We start from the raw sequence: 15,811 nt of genomic DNA on the forward strand, positions 1-15,811 counted from the left end.
AATCTTGATACACTACATCAAACAGCTCACCTTTATCCACATATTTATTCACACTTTCAAAGAAGCCAAGCAAATTGATGAGGCAAGATCTCCCTCGGCTGAACTCATGCTGACTCTGTTTCATTTAAGGGGTCCTTTTACTAAAGTGCGCTAACCGATTTAGTGTGCATGCTAAATCGATTAGCGTGCGCTAAATAAGTCAGCGTACGCTAAATCAGTTAGTACACCTTAGTATAAGGACGCCTAAATCATGGGCCAACTGGAATCTTAGTTTGTCCCATGTGCCTATGGCCCTGCCCTTAGGAGAGGCCTTAGAAACCTGGGCCAACCGGAATTGGCCCAGTTGCCTAATAGCCATGGGACATCACAGCTTTCTCTTGCAGTGCCCCCAGCACAAATATTATCCTATTCAATCTTCCATGGTGCCATAGTCATTACCCCAACATCAGAACCCCCCCCCCAAAAAAATAATAAATCCGAACAGCCTAACATCCCAAATCCCTCCTAAGAAGACCAAATTCTCCCTAAGCAGGGCTAATCCTTTCCCTCATCACTCACCCCACCCCTTCGCAAAACTCACCCAGCAGTTCCCTCATAGTGTAGTAGAATAGGAAAGAAGCAGTCCCTCTCCACTCCCATCCCATCCCACCTCTCTCTGGAATTAAAAATTGTCACAATGACCCTAGTAGTGGTAGTCTCATGGTGCTAACATTAAGGGCTCTTTTTACTAAGGTGCGGTAGCGTTTTTAGCGCACGCAGGAAATTACCGTGCGCTACACCGCACGCTACACTTCTAGAACTAACACCAGCTCAATGCTGGCATTAAGGTCTAGCACGCGCAGCGATGTAGCACGTTCTATTCCGCGCATTAAAGCCCTAACGCAGCTTATAAAAGGAACCCTAAGGGGCATTCTTCCAAAGAAGGACAGTCACTACTAGCCAATAACAAATAAAGGCCCTCCTTTACAAAGCCACGCTAGCATTTTAAGCGCCAGCGAACCCAGTAACAGCTCAGATGCTCAAAGAATTCCTATGAGCATCCAAGCTGTTACCATAGCAGCAGGCGCTAAAAACGCTAGCGAGGCTTTGTAAAGGAGGGGGGAAATATTGAGTAAAATGTGATATTAAGCTCTAACAATCACTCTCTCAATGCCTAACTGCAGGAGGGTTTTTTTTTCACCTTTTAAAACTATTATAATCAAAATTTGTCTCTTAAACACCCATTTCATTGTGAGTTACAGAGTTACTTATTTATGCATGAACTGAAATAATTGAACTATGTGAATAATTAACAGTATCTCTGTTAAAAAAAACCTTAATTTTTCACATATCATTTCAATAATTTCAGAAGTGGTAAATATGTAGTAAATTATGGATGTAACTAAAGTATAACAGTGTACATTTCATTTTCAATACACATGAGCTCTGGAAGGCATTTTAATTTGTTTCAAATTATTTTTCAAAGACAGCAGATCTTTATTGGTGATACAGTAGACTGCTAATTTAACAGAAAGGAACAGTAAGGGGTATCCAGAGAGCAACTTCATTTTATCTCAGGCACTGACAGGTGATATTCCTATAGGGCAAAAACTGAGCATGGGTGAGTTAGGAAATCAGACAGGCTGTCAATTCAACAGTACCTTCTATGCCAGGGGGCAGAGAAGAAATTATATGTCCCTGCAACCTCTGGCTGACTAGACAGTAGATAAAAGTAAGAAAACACCCTGGTACCATAGCTATTGTTTTTAGATAAGGACCACATGGCTCGCTCACTCTTGTCTATTTGCTGTATTACTGCAGACCCTATTAGAGTTCATGTTTTCTCCCTCCACTAACCAATATCTTCTATTTCTGCAGCACACAAATTTGAACCATTTCACTGATATGCTTATCACCTCTGCTGATGTCCAGCACAATGTCAAAAAATAATTATACCTTTACATTTCTTCTGAATATTCTACCTATTCAACTTTATATCATACTAGTGTTTAAGCCCGTTATATTAACGGGTGCTAGAATAGATGTCTGTCTGTCTTTCTCCTGCCTCCCTGTCTCTTTCTTCCTTTCTTTTTGTCTCTCTCCCTGCCCCGTCTATCTTTTTTCTTTCTGTCTCTCTCCCTGCCATGTCTATCTTTCTTTATTTCTTTCTTTCTATCTTTCTTTCTCCCGCCTGCTGTCTATCTTTCTTTCTTTCTTTCTATCTTTTTTTTTCTTTCTGTCGCTCTCCCTGCCCAGACCCTCACTGAAGCGCCTTCCAGCGGTGCCAGCTAAGGGATCCCTTGCCCTTTCCTCAATCCAGCTGTGGTCAGTTGCCCGCACACTCCTGGCGGGGGAGAGGAGGGGTTCCTTTAGCTCTCGTTCGCTGAGGTGGTGGTGGGCCACCCCATCCATGCACTCTCTCTCTCCTACCTGCACTCCAAATGCCTGCTTCTCTCACCAGCCCAAAGCCTCTCTCTCTAGTGGCTATCCCATGTCTCTCTTCTCCTCACCAACGCAGGCCCCAACTCCCAATCAGGCATCTCTTTCCGCCCCCACCCAACTATCATTCTCCTCCTTGTCCTCCACCCTACACTATACTATAAGTGTGTTATTGTGAGATGTGTACCTGGGCCATTATATATGAAGTTCAAGGCAGTGTCTCTTAGAGTGCCTCACTGCTCTGCTGTGTGTCAAATCTTCTAAGAATGTTGGTCCCTCCTACATCCCAATGGCTGTTTTTTTCCCCCCCAAATAATAATGATATGAGCTGAAGCTGGCATTAGTTTGGAAATGTGTGCTGAATAATAAAAAGGAGCTTCCCTGATGCAGCCTCCTCCGGTGAAATATAACATTATGTCGGAAGCATGTGGAAGTGCTTTGGCGTCTCAGTAGTGAAGAGTGCTTCATATTTGAAAGAGTAGTGAGAAGATTCAGATAAGTCAAGTCACTTGTTTAATTGAATATTTAAAATGAATATACCAAAGATTATGAAATTTAATAATGGTTGCCTGATAGACTTATGACGAGGTGACTGGGACCCGATAAGTTGATGATTGGGTCAAGTCTGGTATTTACCATCTGATGGACCAAGAAGAAACTTTATTGTTTGTACCATTAAAAAAAAGGCTTTTTTTTCTGTTTCACAAATGGTCATATTCACTAATGAATTATTGTGTATGTTCCGCAGATTGTCCAATCTTGGATTTGGATGCCATATTGAAAATACCCCTCCACATCTTCAATGAAACACCTGAACATGCTATAAACTCTTCCCGCTGCCTTATTATACAGTATAAACTGGCTAATTTTAGGTCACCTGAAATGATTACTTCTCATTTTCCTGCCTAATAGCTGACAGCTCTTATCTCTTACACTGATTTTTTTCCCCGTATATGCAGTATTTCATACTTGTTTCATATTCATGATCGTTCTGTCAAGTTTTACAAGTCACTTGTCATTTTTTACCTACCTACCCCCCCCCCCCCCCCCCACACACACACACACACACTTATTATGGATCCTTCGAATCCTTTCTACAATTTTGATAATTATTATTTTTTTAAAAACTTGAATTTCATATCAGAGTCTAGGAGCCTTTTCAATGTAAATGGAGTGTAATAGTACTTGAAACAAACAGGTGTCTAGGGACAAGCAGTCATTAGAATGACATTTCCTCTATCATTTCCTGTCATTGGCAAATGAAAATGAGCAGGGTTTCATTTGCCAAGGACAGGTTTAGCAACAAGAAACCGCCCCACAATGAAAGCTTTGCTTCAAGCCCTCCTTTAGACCTATCTGAATCCCTAGGGATCCTGCTGGGTTCTCTTGGAGCAGGAGCAATGTCCGTTCACATCCAATATATTAGCTGCAACCTTTCATCATAGTCTTACACTCTTGTTACAGTTTCAGTCGTATCATAAAATTATAGTAAAAGGCAGCAAACACCACACTGGATGCAGTGTACTTTCCTTAATTGTTCTCTCTTTCTCTATAATATTGTAGTTCTAACCTTTTTTCCTTTTGTTCCTGTTCGTCCCTTGTTAAAGCGTCCTTGGATGTTTTAACTACCCCTAAAGATGTCTACGAATTTTAAATTTGTATTATAGTTAATATTTGCTTTTTTATTAATATTGATTAGGCCAGTGGTTCCCAACCCTGTCCTGGAGGAACACCAGGCCAATTGGGTTTTCAGGCTAGCCCTAATGAATATGCATGAAGCAAATTTGCATGCCTATCACTTCCATCATATGCAAATCTCTCTCATGCATATTCATTAGGGCTAGCCTGAAAACCCGATTGGCCTGGTGTTCCTCCAGGACAGGGTTGGGAATCACTGGATTAGGCGGTATAAAATTTTTTAAATAAACTTAAAACTTGATCCAATTGGAGCATGAGTAGAAGGAAACGGGCATTGCTCCTGCCCCTAATGCACTCCACTATTCCACCAGAAATTCAGGTAGTCCTTGGGGACTTATGAGGTGGGGACTATGGGAAGAAGGTCCTGAAAATTTTCATTTTGTATAATCTCCCATCCCTGAACAAAATGAGCATTTTCCTAAATATTACAAATTACACAAAGGGCCTGTTTCTATAAAGGTACCTAACTGTGACTAACTTTTAGGCACCAGTTGGCATGGTTGTTAAACAATTGCTAGGTGCCACTTATAGAATCATGCTTAGTGGTGCCTAGTCATGCTTAGGTGTCCTTATGGTAGATACCAGTATATTAGGCTAGGGTTTTCCTGGCCTAATTTAACGGCACCTAACACAGATGCCTAGTGATGCCTAAGTCAACCACACTTATTCTCTGCCCCTAACCTTGCCTACTTTTTAGGTAGGCACTACATGGTATTTCATGCACAACCCTAATTAACTAATTTTAATTTCTTTTTTTTTTAATCAGTTTTTAATGGTGCCAATTAAGCCAATGTAAAAAAATTGCATGCAAATGTTACCCCCTCCCTTTTCCAAAGCCCCGCTAGTGGCTGCCGCGTGGCAAAAGCCCCAAATGACCTTTAAATCTATATGGGCTTCAGGGCAGTTACCACAGCGTCAGCCGCTAGCACGGCTTTGTAAAAAGGGGGGTGAGGTATCACTGGGTATTCGTGATTAGGGCACCTAGCAGCGCCTAACATAGGCACCGTTTATAAAATCTCCACCAAAATGAAAATTTTCTGGCTGCTCATCCCTATAAGGGTTTTTCTTCTTCCCTCTGTAATGCTCTTGGTTTAAATTTAAAATCAGGATCCAGTGTCAGACGTATCGAAATTTTCTTTTATATATTTTAGACAATGATTTAGATCATATCGCAAAATGACTTTTGTGATATGATCTAAGACAGCTTGACCACACAGATCACTATTATATAGGCAACACTGTACTTTGAACCTCTGGATACATACTCCAGGGTCAGATAAATTCTTCAGCAGGCCATTTGAAGGCATATGTGGGTTATTTGGGAGATCAGACAGGTTGTTAGGCAGTTCTAAAATAGATTTTTCATGGTCTTCATGATCTTGCCCTGATTTGAACAGCTCCATGTTATTTTCATTTCTTAGTAATGATTCTGACCATTAAAATTGAAGCCTGGAAACCTCATGACATATTTATAATATTAATAATAATAATAGCTTTATGTATATCCCATCATACCTTTTCAGTTCAAGATGGTATACAATAATGAAAATATTCAGTGTGATTGCAGGATACAGGCACAAATACAAGTGCAGGTATATAATAAGCACAGGTGTATAGAAGCTGCTTTCTCCTTTTCTAAGAATAAGTTTTCATTTTCAAATGTTTAGACAACTGCTTAGTGAAGCCAATACTTGTTGAAAGTAGACAGAAAAACAATTATAAACTGAGAGATTAGATAGCTCAAAGAATTTGTTCAACTATGGATTTGTCTCTACCTGTCTATTTGAGATCCTAATGCAGGGGTGCTCAATTTCGATCCTTGAGGTCCACAACTCAGTCGAGTTTTCAGGATTTTCATAATGGATATATATGAGCTGTATTTGCATACAATGAGGCAGTGCACGCAAAAAGAACTCATGCATATTCCTTGGGGAATTCTTGAAATCCTGATCTCGAAGACCAACATCGAAAGCCCCCATCCTAATGAGTCATTAAACATTTTGACTTTCTGAAACACATGTTAAAAAAAGTAATAATGAATCAACTAGAGTCATATCTAAACTTTCGCATGTCATATTCACTTTTATTATTTTCAATCTGTCAATATCAATAAACAAATAATAATTACATATTAAAGGGGATGTTAACAATGTGAGCTATCGTTGTCAGGTTATTTATCACAAGTTGGGTAATCTTAATACAGGGTTCCATTTTATGCAACGCAACCTTGTGCTAATATAACCCAATTTAACAAAAGCCCATAATATTAACATCCTCCCTAAATTAGTTAAAATATATTCTGGCTGATATTCCAAGGGAGATGTGCATTGGCTGCTGGGTGGCTAATGTGTATCTCCTTTATCTAGAGTATTAAAAAAATGTACGGATAAGATCAGGTCAGGTTTGGGGGAGATAGGGAGAGAGTATGCTAAAACAAAATCTTGAAATAGTGGCAATATGCAGGCCTTACATATACAATTAAATGTAGCTACTGGATCTGTAGGGTCTCAAAGAGCACTGACTTCTTTCTGAGGAAACACAGGACATACTGTATTCACCATTGGGTTATGAGGCTCTCAGTAGGGATTAGCTAGGGCTGGGAGGCTGTTGACCTTTGATACCACTCATATATTCCTTATTTCTATTATTATTATTATTTTACCTTATTGTCCTGTCCAGGGGTTAATCTGAATTAAGACAGTTTACTGAAATTCATTACGTGGTCCAAAATCAAAATAAAGTAAAATATTAACCCCAAGAATTTATACGGTGCCCAAATTTAAGCATGCAATTAATTGATTAACAAGCTCTTAACCATCGATAATTAGGTGTCAACATTGATGTTACTTGTCACTCATTAAAATTTGCAGATGCATCTGGCTGCTTGCTATTCTATAAGGCAAGGCACCTAACTCCCAAAAGGGACCATGTTTATCTGGCACCCTTTTTGTGAAGATCACAGCAGTGTCCTGTAAGGTACCCCACTTCTCTGTTGTCATGTCTAGGTGGTCAGTCCATCATAATACTGGCCCCTGCCACGTCCAAAAGGTCCTTGGACAATATTTTGGTTGAGAATGTGGTATAAAGATAGACGTAGTGTCGGTCTAGACAATCAAACGCCTGGACATACAGATAGACGATTAAAAAAATATATATATTTTTAGATGTACTTTTTGAGAATGGATATTTTACCACTGCTGACTTTGGGTGACTAACACCAAACGTCTAAATCGGACTTAGATGGTTTTTTTTTAATTATGGCCCTCCATGTGTCCAATTGACTTATTTTTTTGTTTATAGTTTATAGTTTATTACTGTATTTATATTCCACCTTTAGACAAGATGGAGTGCATCCAAGCATATACAATTGATATTAAACAAAACAAACATGTCAAAAAACATCAAAAAATTCCCAATTCATATAAAAAGCATCAACCATCATATTTCATCTTACAAAACAGGTGATGCTTTAACAATTTTTTAAAACTGACACGTCTTTTTGTTGCTAGATCCTGCACAAAAAGTGTGCATTGCCACATATTATTGTAAATGTAGCTCACAGTCCCATGATGAAAAGTATGTAAAAAGTATTTTTTAAAGTTATAATTCAAAACTTTCCCCCTCTTTTACGAAGGTGAGCTAACCGAGTTAGTGCACGCAAACTGATTTAGTGCACGCTAAACACTAACACGTGCATGTTAGTCTATGGACACATTATCGTTTAGCCTGCTCTAAATTGGTTAGCGCAGCTTAGTATAAGAGGGGGTTTGTATTTTTGAATCACAAGATTAAAATAAGGATAATTTTTTAAGATTGATGAATGAGAAAAAGACCTATGGTGAAAAATAAATTAATGACAGTTTTTTTCTGAAAGGTTTCTGAGGCTTCTAAGATTTTTATCTAATGACAGGGTTTATAGAAAATCTATAAACCTTTTCTGTTTTACAAATATGTACAACTTAAACTACTGTAGTGTATATGTTTATAATTTCCATGTCCTATTAATAATAATACTTTTAACTGGAATGTCCTAGATAATTGATGTCAAAAATATCAGCACTCCGTGCCTATCTTGGCACCCAAATTTGGATGCCAGGACTTATGCCAGATGAAACCAGGTTTAAATAAATTCCCAGTGGCTAATTTGTATGCACATCCCCCGTATTCCACAACACTGTTCACAAATTTTAAGAATACACATGACCTTCATGACCTCCCATGCCCACATCCACTTTTGGGTTGCACTCATTTAGCAAGATGTGTGTGCAAATGAGTATGCAATTATCAGCACTAATTAGTACTTCAGTTGGGTGCACATTAAATAAAGTTACACTGCCTAGCAAAATGGTATGATAACTGCTAGGGTGCATAAGAACATAAAAGTTGTCATACTGATACAGACAAAAGGTCCATCAAGTCCAGCATCCTGTTTCCAACAGAGGCCAATCCAGGTCACAAGTACTTGACAAAATCATAAAAGATTAAACAAATTTTATGCTGGATTTTCCTAAATCCATTTTAATAATGGCTTATGGATTTTTCTTTTAGGAAATTATCCACACCTTTTTTAAAATCCTGCTAAGCTAACTTCTTTCACCACATTCTCTGGCAACTGTTAGAAACAGAGTACTGGGCTTGATGGACCTTCGGTCTGTTCCAGTATGGCAACTCTTATGTTCTTATTAAAAATAAAAAAGAAAAAAAAATCTCTACTAAATCTACATAAAAATTATTTTCATAATAAAATTTCAAACATATTTGTATCTGTTCTATTTTAAACTCGAAAGCAACTAGAACTATAATTAACTTCATAGCAAGTTTGGATAAGGTGCCAAAAATACTTCTTGAATAAGACACTGAAAGCCAAGCAGAGAAGTATAATCTGAGCGTTTGCACAACTGTAATATTTTCTTTGCATTCACAGTTCAGGTCATGTTGATAACATCTAAGCACCATTACCTCCATCAACGATGAAGTTTTATTTTACTTGAAACTGTGAGGACTACAATGTGTCACCCACCCCATCACTTATCTATTTTCAAATGAAGGAAGGCTAAAGTAGAGGAACTCCTGGGAGCATTCAGTTCAGCTTTTCATATGACAATTCAAAGAAATTGTGAAAAAACAACAACATAATTTTCTTTATTACAGTATCTAGGGGCCTGTTTACTAAAGTGTGGTAAGATTTTGCATTATCACATCTCAGGTTCAAAACTGAAGGTGTGATAACTGCAAGCCTGGATGATAAGGGTATAGGACCTGTCCTGCACTTAATGCAGAAGGAAAACACCACATAGACACACATTTCATACTCTGCATGCAATGCGAACCCTGGTTTAAAAGTAAAAAAGGATGTTGCTAGTGCAGCAACATAGGATAAATGCCTACACCACAACAGTTGAATGACTTGTCCTTTTAAATATTACCTAGGGATTCAGCAAAACATCCAATTTGCCGTAGGGAGTGCAGAAATAGCCTAATGCTTAGTGCAGTGGATTTGATTCCCACTGCAGTTTTTTCTGACTCTGGGTAAGTCACTTACCCTCCCCCCCCATTTTTACAAAACCACGATAGCGGTTTTTAGCGCAGGCTGATGCGCAGAATGCTCTGCCCTGCTCCCAACACTCATAGAGTTCCTATGAGCATCAGAAACAGTGCAGAGCATTCAGCGTGCCAACCTGCGCTAATAAACACTATTGCAGTTTTGTAAAAGAGGTGGGGGTTAATTCTTCATTGACCCAGGTACAAAATAAGTACCTGTACATTAATATGTAACCTCCTTTGATAGTAACCCCATCTTTTTTTATTTTCTCTCAATAGGATATTCTCCACAAGCACTCCCCAATCAAAGTCCCTCTGATCCCATTCCCTGGACAATAGCCCACTCATTATACCACCACACCAATCAGCATCATCCACCTCAGACAGTATCACTCTTATAATAGTATCCCGCACCCAGATTGGCTCCATGCTTCTCAAATAGACTGCTATCCCAGAGATACCCCATAACTACCATACCAGGGCCCTACTTCTATCACCCTGACCTCCCTGAGACTAACCCTGGGAATTTGTTGTGGATTAGGAATTGGTTATTAGACAGAAAACAGAGGTTAGTGATAAATGGCTATTTTTTTCAGTGGAGAAGGGTAAATAGTAGAGTGCCTCAGGGATCTGTGCCAGGTCTGGCACAATTTAACATATGAGGGTCATTTCATAAATAATGCACACTATTTTTTTTTTTAATTTACATGTTTTTGGTTTTTTTTTTTCAAGTATTTCTTTACAATCATTCAATATAGTCTCCCTGCTTTGCAATGACCAAGTCCCAACATCTGGGAAGCTTCATTATTCCATCCAAGACACCGTTTTTGTTCAGTTGCCGAATGACTCGGATACTGGCAGAAGAAAGCTCTTCCAGCGATGCAAAACGATGTCCATGCATAGGTTTTTTTCAACTTTGGGAAAAGGTCGAAGTCTGGTGGACTCATGTCTGGACTGTAGGGAGCATAAGGAAACACCTCCAAGCCATATTCGCGTAGTTTTTCAATGACAACATTCCCTATGTGCGGGCGAACGTTGTCATGATGAATGAGTGGCTCAACCAAGAGCAACTAAGGTCGGGTTTTGTGCATTTTTATGTGCATTTTGTGCAAAAAATCATGATAATACACCACTGTGACACTTCTTCCACATGGAACTTTGTCTGTGATGATGATGCCTTCATGATCATAAGCAAACATCATCATTTGTTTGTCTTTTGATTGAGCTTATCAAAATTGTTTTGGTCTTGAGGAAGATGGAGCTCTCCGCTCGTCATTGAAAAACTACGCAAATACGGCTGGGAGGTGTTACCTCATGCTCCATACAGTCCAGACATGAGTCCACCAGATGTCGACCTTTTTCCAAAGTTGAAACAACTTATGCGTGGACATCGTTTGCATCTCTGGAAGAGGTTTCTTCCGTCGGTACTCGAGCCATTCGGCAACTGAACAAAAATGGTGTCTTGGATGGAATAATTAAGCTTCCCGGATGTTGGGACTCGGTCATTGCAAAGCAGGGAGACTATATTGAAGGATTGTAAAGAAATACTTGAAAAAAAAAATAAACATGTAAAAAAAAAATAGTGTGCATTATTTATAAAATGACCCTCGTATTTATAAATGATCTGGAAATTGGAATGACAAGTGACGTGATTAAATGAGGGAGAGTGTGGTGCTGTGGTTAAAGCTACAGCTTCAGCACCCTGAGGATGTGGGTTCAAACTCACATTGCTCCTTGTGACCTTGAGCAAGTCACTTAGTCCCACCATTACCCCAAATACATTAGATAGATTGTGAGCCCACCAGGACAGGGAAAAATGATTGAGTACCTGAATGAATTAATGTAAACTGTTCTGAGCTCCCCTGGGAGAAAGATATAAAAAATTGAATAAATAAATTTGCAGACTCTAAACTGTTCAAAGTTGTTAAAATGCATGCAGACTGTGAAAAAATTGCAGGAATAACTTAGAAAATTGGAAGGTTGGGCATCCAAATGGTAGATGAAATTTAATATGGACAAATGCAAAGCAATGCACATTGTGAAGAATAATCCAAATCATAGTTACCAGATGCTAGGGTCCACCTTAGGGGTTAGCACCCATGAAAAAGATCTAGGTGGCATCATAAATAATGCACTGAAACCTTCTGCCCAATGTGCAGTGGTGACCAAAAAAGCAAACAGATTGCTAGGAATTATTAGAAATGGGATGATAAATAAGACCAATAATATTATAATGCCTCTGTATCGCTCCATGGAGCATCTTCACCTTGAGTATTGTGTTCAATTCTGATTGACATATCTCAAAAAAAAGTTAAAATTAGAAAAGTTTCAAAGAAGAACAACCAAGATGATAAAGGGGATGGAACTCCTCTTGTATGAGGAAAGACTAAAGAGGTTAGGGTTCTTCAGCTTGGGAAAAAGCGGCGATATGATTGAAGTTTACAAAATCCTGAGTGGTATAGAAAGGTCACAGGTGAATTTATTTTTCCTCCCTCAAAAATTACAAAGACTAAGGGATACTCAATGAAGTTACAGAGAAACACATTTAAAACAAATAGAAGGAAATATGCTTTTTTCACTCAAAAAGTAGTTAAGTTCTTGAACTTGTTGCCAGTGGATGTGGTAACAGCGGTTAACATAGGTTTAAAAAAAGGTTTGGATAAGTTCCTGGAGTTAAATTCCATGCTATTGATGCAGACATGGGGGAAGTCCCCCGCAAATTTGTGGTCCCTGTCATTCATGGTATTTTCCGATCACGAATGACTGGGCAGGAGAAGGCAGCTGGAGTGACGGCGAGTGAAGGAAATCACTCGCAGTATGCTCCGACCGCCTCTTCCTGTACTAAAGTCGGGCCTCACCAATCAGGAGCTGATTTGACACGCAGCTCCTGATTGGTGAGGCACAACTTTAGTACAGGAAGAGGCGGTCAGAGCATACCGCGAGTGATTTCCTTCACTTGCCGGCGCTCCGGCTGCCCTCTCCTGTCTCCCCTGCTAAAAACCGTATTCATGGTTTTTCAACATTCACAGGGGTTCCTGGAAGGAACCCCCATGAATATCAGGGGAGTACTGTATTTGGGTTTCTGTCAGGTGCTTGTAACCTGGATTGGCCACTGTGAAAACAGGATACTGGACTAGATGTACTATTGTCCTAACCTAATATGGCTATTCTTATAGTCTTATGTAAGTCTAGTAGGCAGGGATTGGGGCAGTCCTTCTTCCCCCTCCCCTCCCCCCTCTGCCCATAGCTGCTCCAGATTTTAAATGGCATCAATGATGCTTAGCAGTAGTCTCATAGTAATGCCACTAAGGATCAATCTACCATTTAATGTGTGATTGCCTTTGTATGACTGATTGACCCATAGTCATAGAAACATAATGGTAGCTAAAGGCCAAATGGCCCATCCATAGTAATCATTATCGCTTCCTCTCTCTAAGAGATTCCATGTGCCTATCCCATAGCATGAAGTCACTGCTGCCATTTTGAATCTGAAGAAGTTATAGGGTAAAAGCAGAAAAGGACCACTCCTGCCCCATCCACTAGATTGCCCGGGTTATCCCTAGGTATGTCATTGGTGCAGAAGATGGAGGAAGAGCCTTGTTATGGTAGCTGGAGGGTCCTGTTCAGGGGCCTTGTGGTGGTGGGGTCCCTGCCCTGGGATTTGCTAGTGTTGAGGTGATATGAGCTTAGGTGGTTCAGATAGAGGAAATATCTGATCAAAGGGTATGGGCTTGTTTGGGGGAAATTGGAAATGTGTTTCACTGAGCTGTGGCTGTGCTACCAGACTCCTATTAGCACTCAGCACTTAATGTTATGTCTTGAGGTGGGATTAAGTGTAGCCACATTAGCAACATTCACAGCACTCTGCTTTCTGTCTAGGGATGTTTTATGATAAAAATATATGCACAATTGTGAGTTTTTTTAAATGACAAGTGTACTTTCCTCCTCTAACCTATCACTGTACTAGGAATGTTTCTAAAATCCCATGGTGAAAGTGCACAAGTTGTTGAATAAGGCATGCTCCTTTACCCTTGTTGGACAATAATCAATACATCTTCTTCAACATATAAAGCAACATTTATTATAATTCTCTGTATATCTGAGATTACTTGTACTGAAATTTCAGCAATTAAAACATGGCAAATAGACAAAAGAATGTGTCTACTTCCAGTAAACAAACGGTTCAGAGGAATAAGAACTTATGCATTAACTCAAAATGGAGGAAGGAGAGACCTAGTGGCTAAAATTGTGCATCAAGCCTCAATTCTCCTATCCCTATTAGAAAGAAGGTGTTCATGTGACTTTCCCACTCCATAAATTAAAATCAGAATGGGTTCCAGAAAATCTCCATATGCAAATGGAGCAAGAATTCAATGGACTATCCAGGATATGAAATGAATCTGGTGAAATTTCAGGCAAGTGATCTATTGCCTTTGGACCATGTTTTTAGGAATGTAGTAACAGTGAACCTTAATTCTTTAAATTATAAGCAGCACAATTGCTTTGTGATAAGGAACATTTTTCCCAATAAACAGGATTTCAGTTATAGATATTAAATCCATGGCTTTATGGGTAATATTAATGCAAAAATAAGTTTAATTGGTTGATTTTTAATACTTCTTATTAAAGAAACCATAGTGCAGTTCCTCTATTTGTGAAAGAAACCATAATAAAAGTAGTTCAAAATTGCAGAGCAACAGTAACAAGATTACACTATAAACTGATTTACTTTGATCTATAAGCTTGGTGATACATTATACAACCCAATAAGTATCTGTGACAACAGGAGGTACAGCAAAAGTTCTCAACCCAATATTTGGGATATATTCAGCATGCCTGGATTTTTAAATATCCACAGTAAATACAGATAAGAGATATTTGCATGCACTCCCTCTGTTCTATCTACATCTGTCTTATTCATATTCATCGTGGATAGCCAGAGAACCTTACTGGCTAGGTGGGAAAAGAACTACTGAGATGGAGTGACTTGGTAAAGAACACAGAGAGTATCAGTGGGAAAAGTAAAAACAGAACTTTGGCGGTTTCCTTGATCCAACTCATTGCTGTAAGCCCCTTGACTACTCCTTTCAGAGGACTGTTAATGAAAAAGCAGAAATAATAAATAGCAGAATGGTGCTACTCACCTGCCAATGCAAGGATGTACTCCCGATGTCTTGTGCCTATTCTGTTGGTAGCAGTGCAGTTGTATTTTCCAAAGTCGTTGTCAGATAATGGAGTGATCTTATTAAAAATAAAAAAGGTGCATTTTAAAAGGATTTCATGTGACTCAGGGATAAAATTCTATCTATATTATTATGACTATTAGAAAATATTTAGGAGGCAACAACACACAGAAAATCCAACAGAACTGCAGTGAAATATTGAGTCAAAGAACAAAAGCAAAAACTGCAGTGCTAATGTACAAGACACCAAGGGGTTCATAATTTAAAAAAAAAGTCTAAAAAGTGGCCTAAATGGCCATGGGTTGGGCCCATGTGCCTAAGGCCTCGCCCACAGGAGGGGCCTAAGACTCCCGGGCCTATTCTAATTGGCCCAGGCGCCTTAGGCCCCACCTGTGGGCGGGGTTTCAGCCACCAGGGCCAATCCGGCACCATTCTGAAGCTGGCTGGCCTGCTGGACGGGCGGGCTTGGTACCCGTCCGTCCGGCCAACATTTCAAAGGTATGGGGGATGGGATTGGGGGTGGGGGGTTGTGGGTCAACAGGAGGGCCGATCGGGGGTTCGGGGGGGCAGTCGGGGGGAGTTGTGTCGAGGGCAGGAGGGCCTGAGATCCCTCCTGTCCGTATTGTAGTGGGGGGTGGGGAGTAGGGGGTCCGCCTGGGTAGGAGGGGTTGGGCTCCCTCCTGCCCCGATATTGTCAGGGGGGGTCGTCGGTGCTGCGGGGCAGGAGGGATTGGGCTCCCTCCTGCCCCGATGTCGTTAGGGGGGGTCGTCGGTGCCGCGGGGCAAGAGGGCTTGGGCTCCTTCTTGCCCCAATGTTGTCGGGGAGGTTGGGGGTGCCGCGGGGCAAGAGGGCTTGGGCTCCCTCTTGCCCCGATGTCATGGGGGTGGGTGGATTCTGTAACCGGTGTTGTTTTTGACAGACACCGGTTACAGAATCCAGCTTTTAGGCGAAGGACTGGCTCCTCCTTCAC

The 15,811-nt window shown here is 40.2% G+C and overlaps 1 protein-coding gene across 4 annotated transcripts in view; it reads right to left on the reverse strand.

Moving 5' to 3' along the window:
• Positions 1-15,811, reverse strand: part of NCAM2 (neural cell adhesion molecule 2) — a 600,622-nt gene that overhangs the window by 150,603 nt on the left and 434,208 nt on the right. For all 4 annotated transcript variants that reach the window (XM_033943261.1, XM_033943263.1, XM_033943259.1 and 1 more), the window contains one exon: positions 14,802-14,898. In XM_033943261.1, coding sequence (XP_033799152.1) covers positions 14,802-14,898 — 97 coding nt within the window. The remainder of the gene's footprint in view (positions 1-14,801; positions 14,899-15,811) is intronic.

The sequence above is a fragment of the Geotrypetes seraphini genome, chromosome 4 (assembly GCF_902459505.1).
Source record: "Geotrypetes seraphini chromosome 4, aGeoSer1.1, whole genome shotgun sequence".
In the NCBI taxonomy this organism is placed as follows: Eukaryota; Metazoa; Chordata; class Amphibia; order Gymnophiona; family Dermophiidae; genus Geotrypetes; species Geotrypetes seraphini.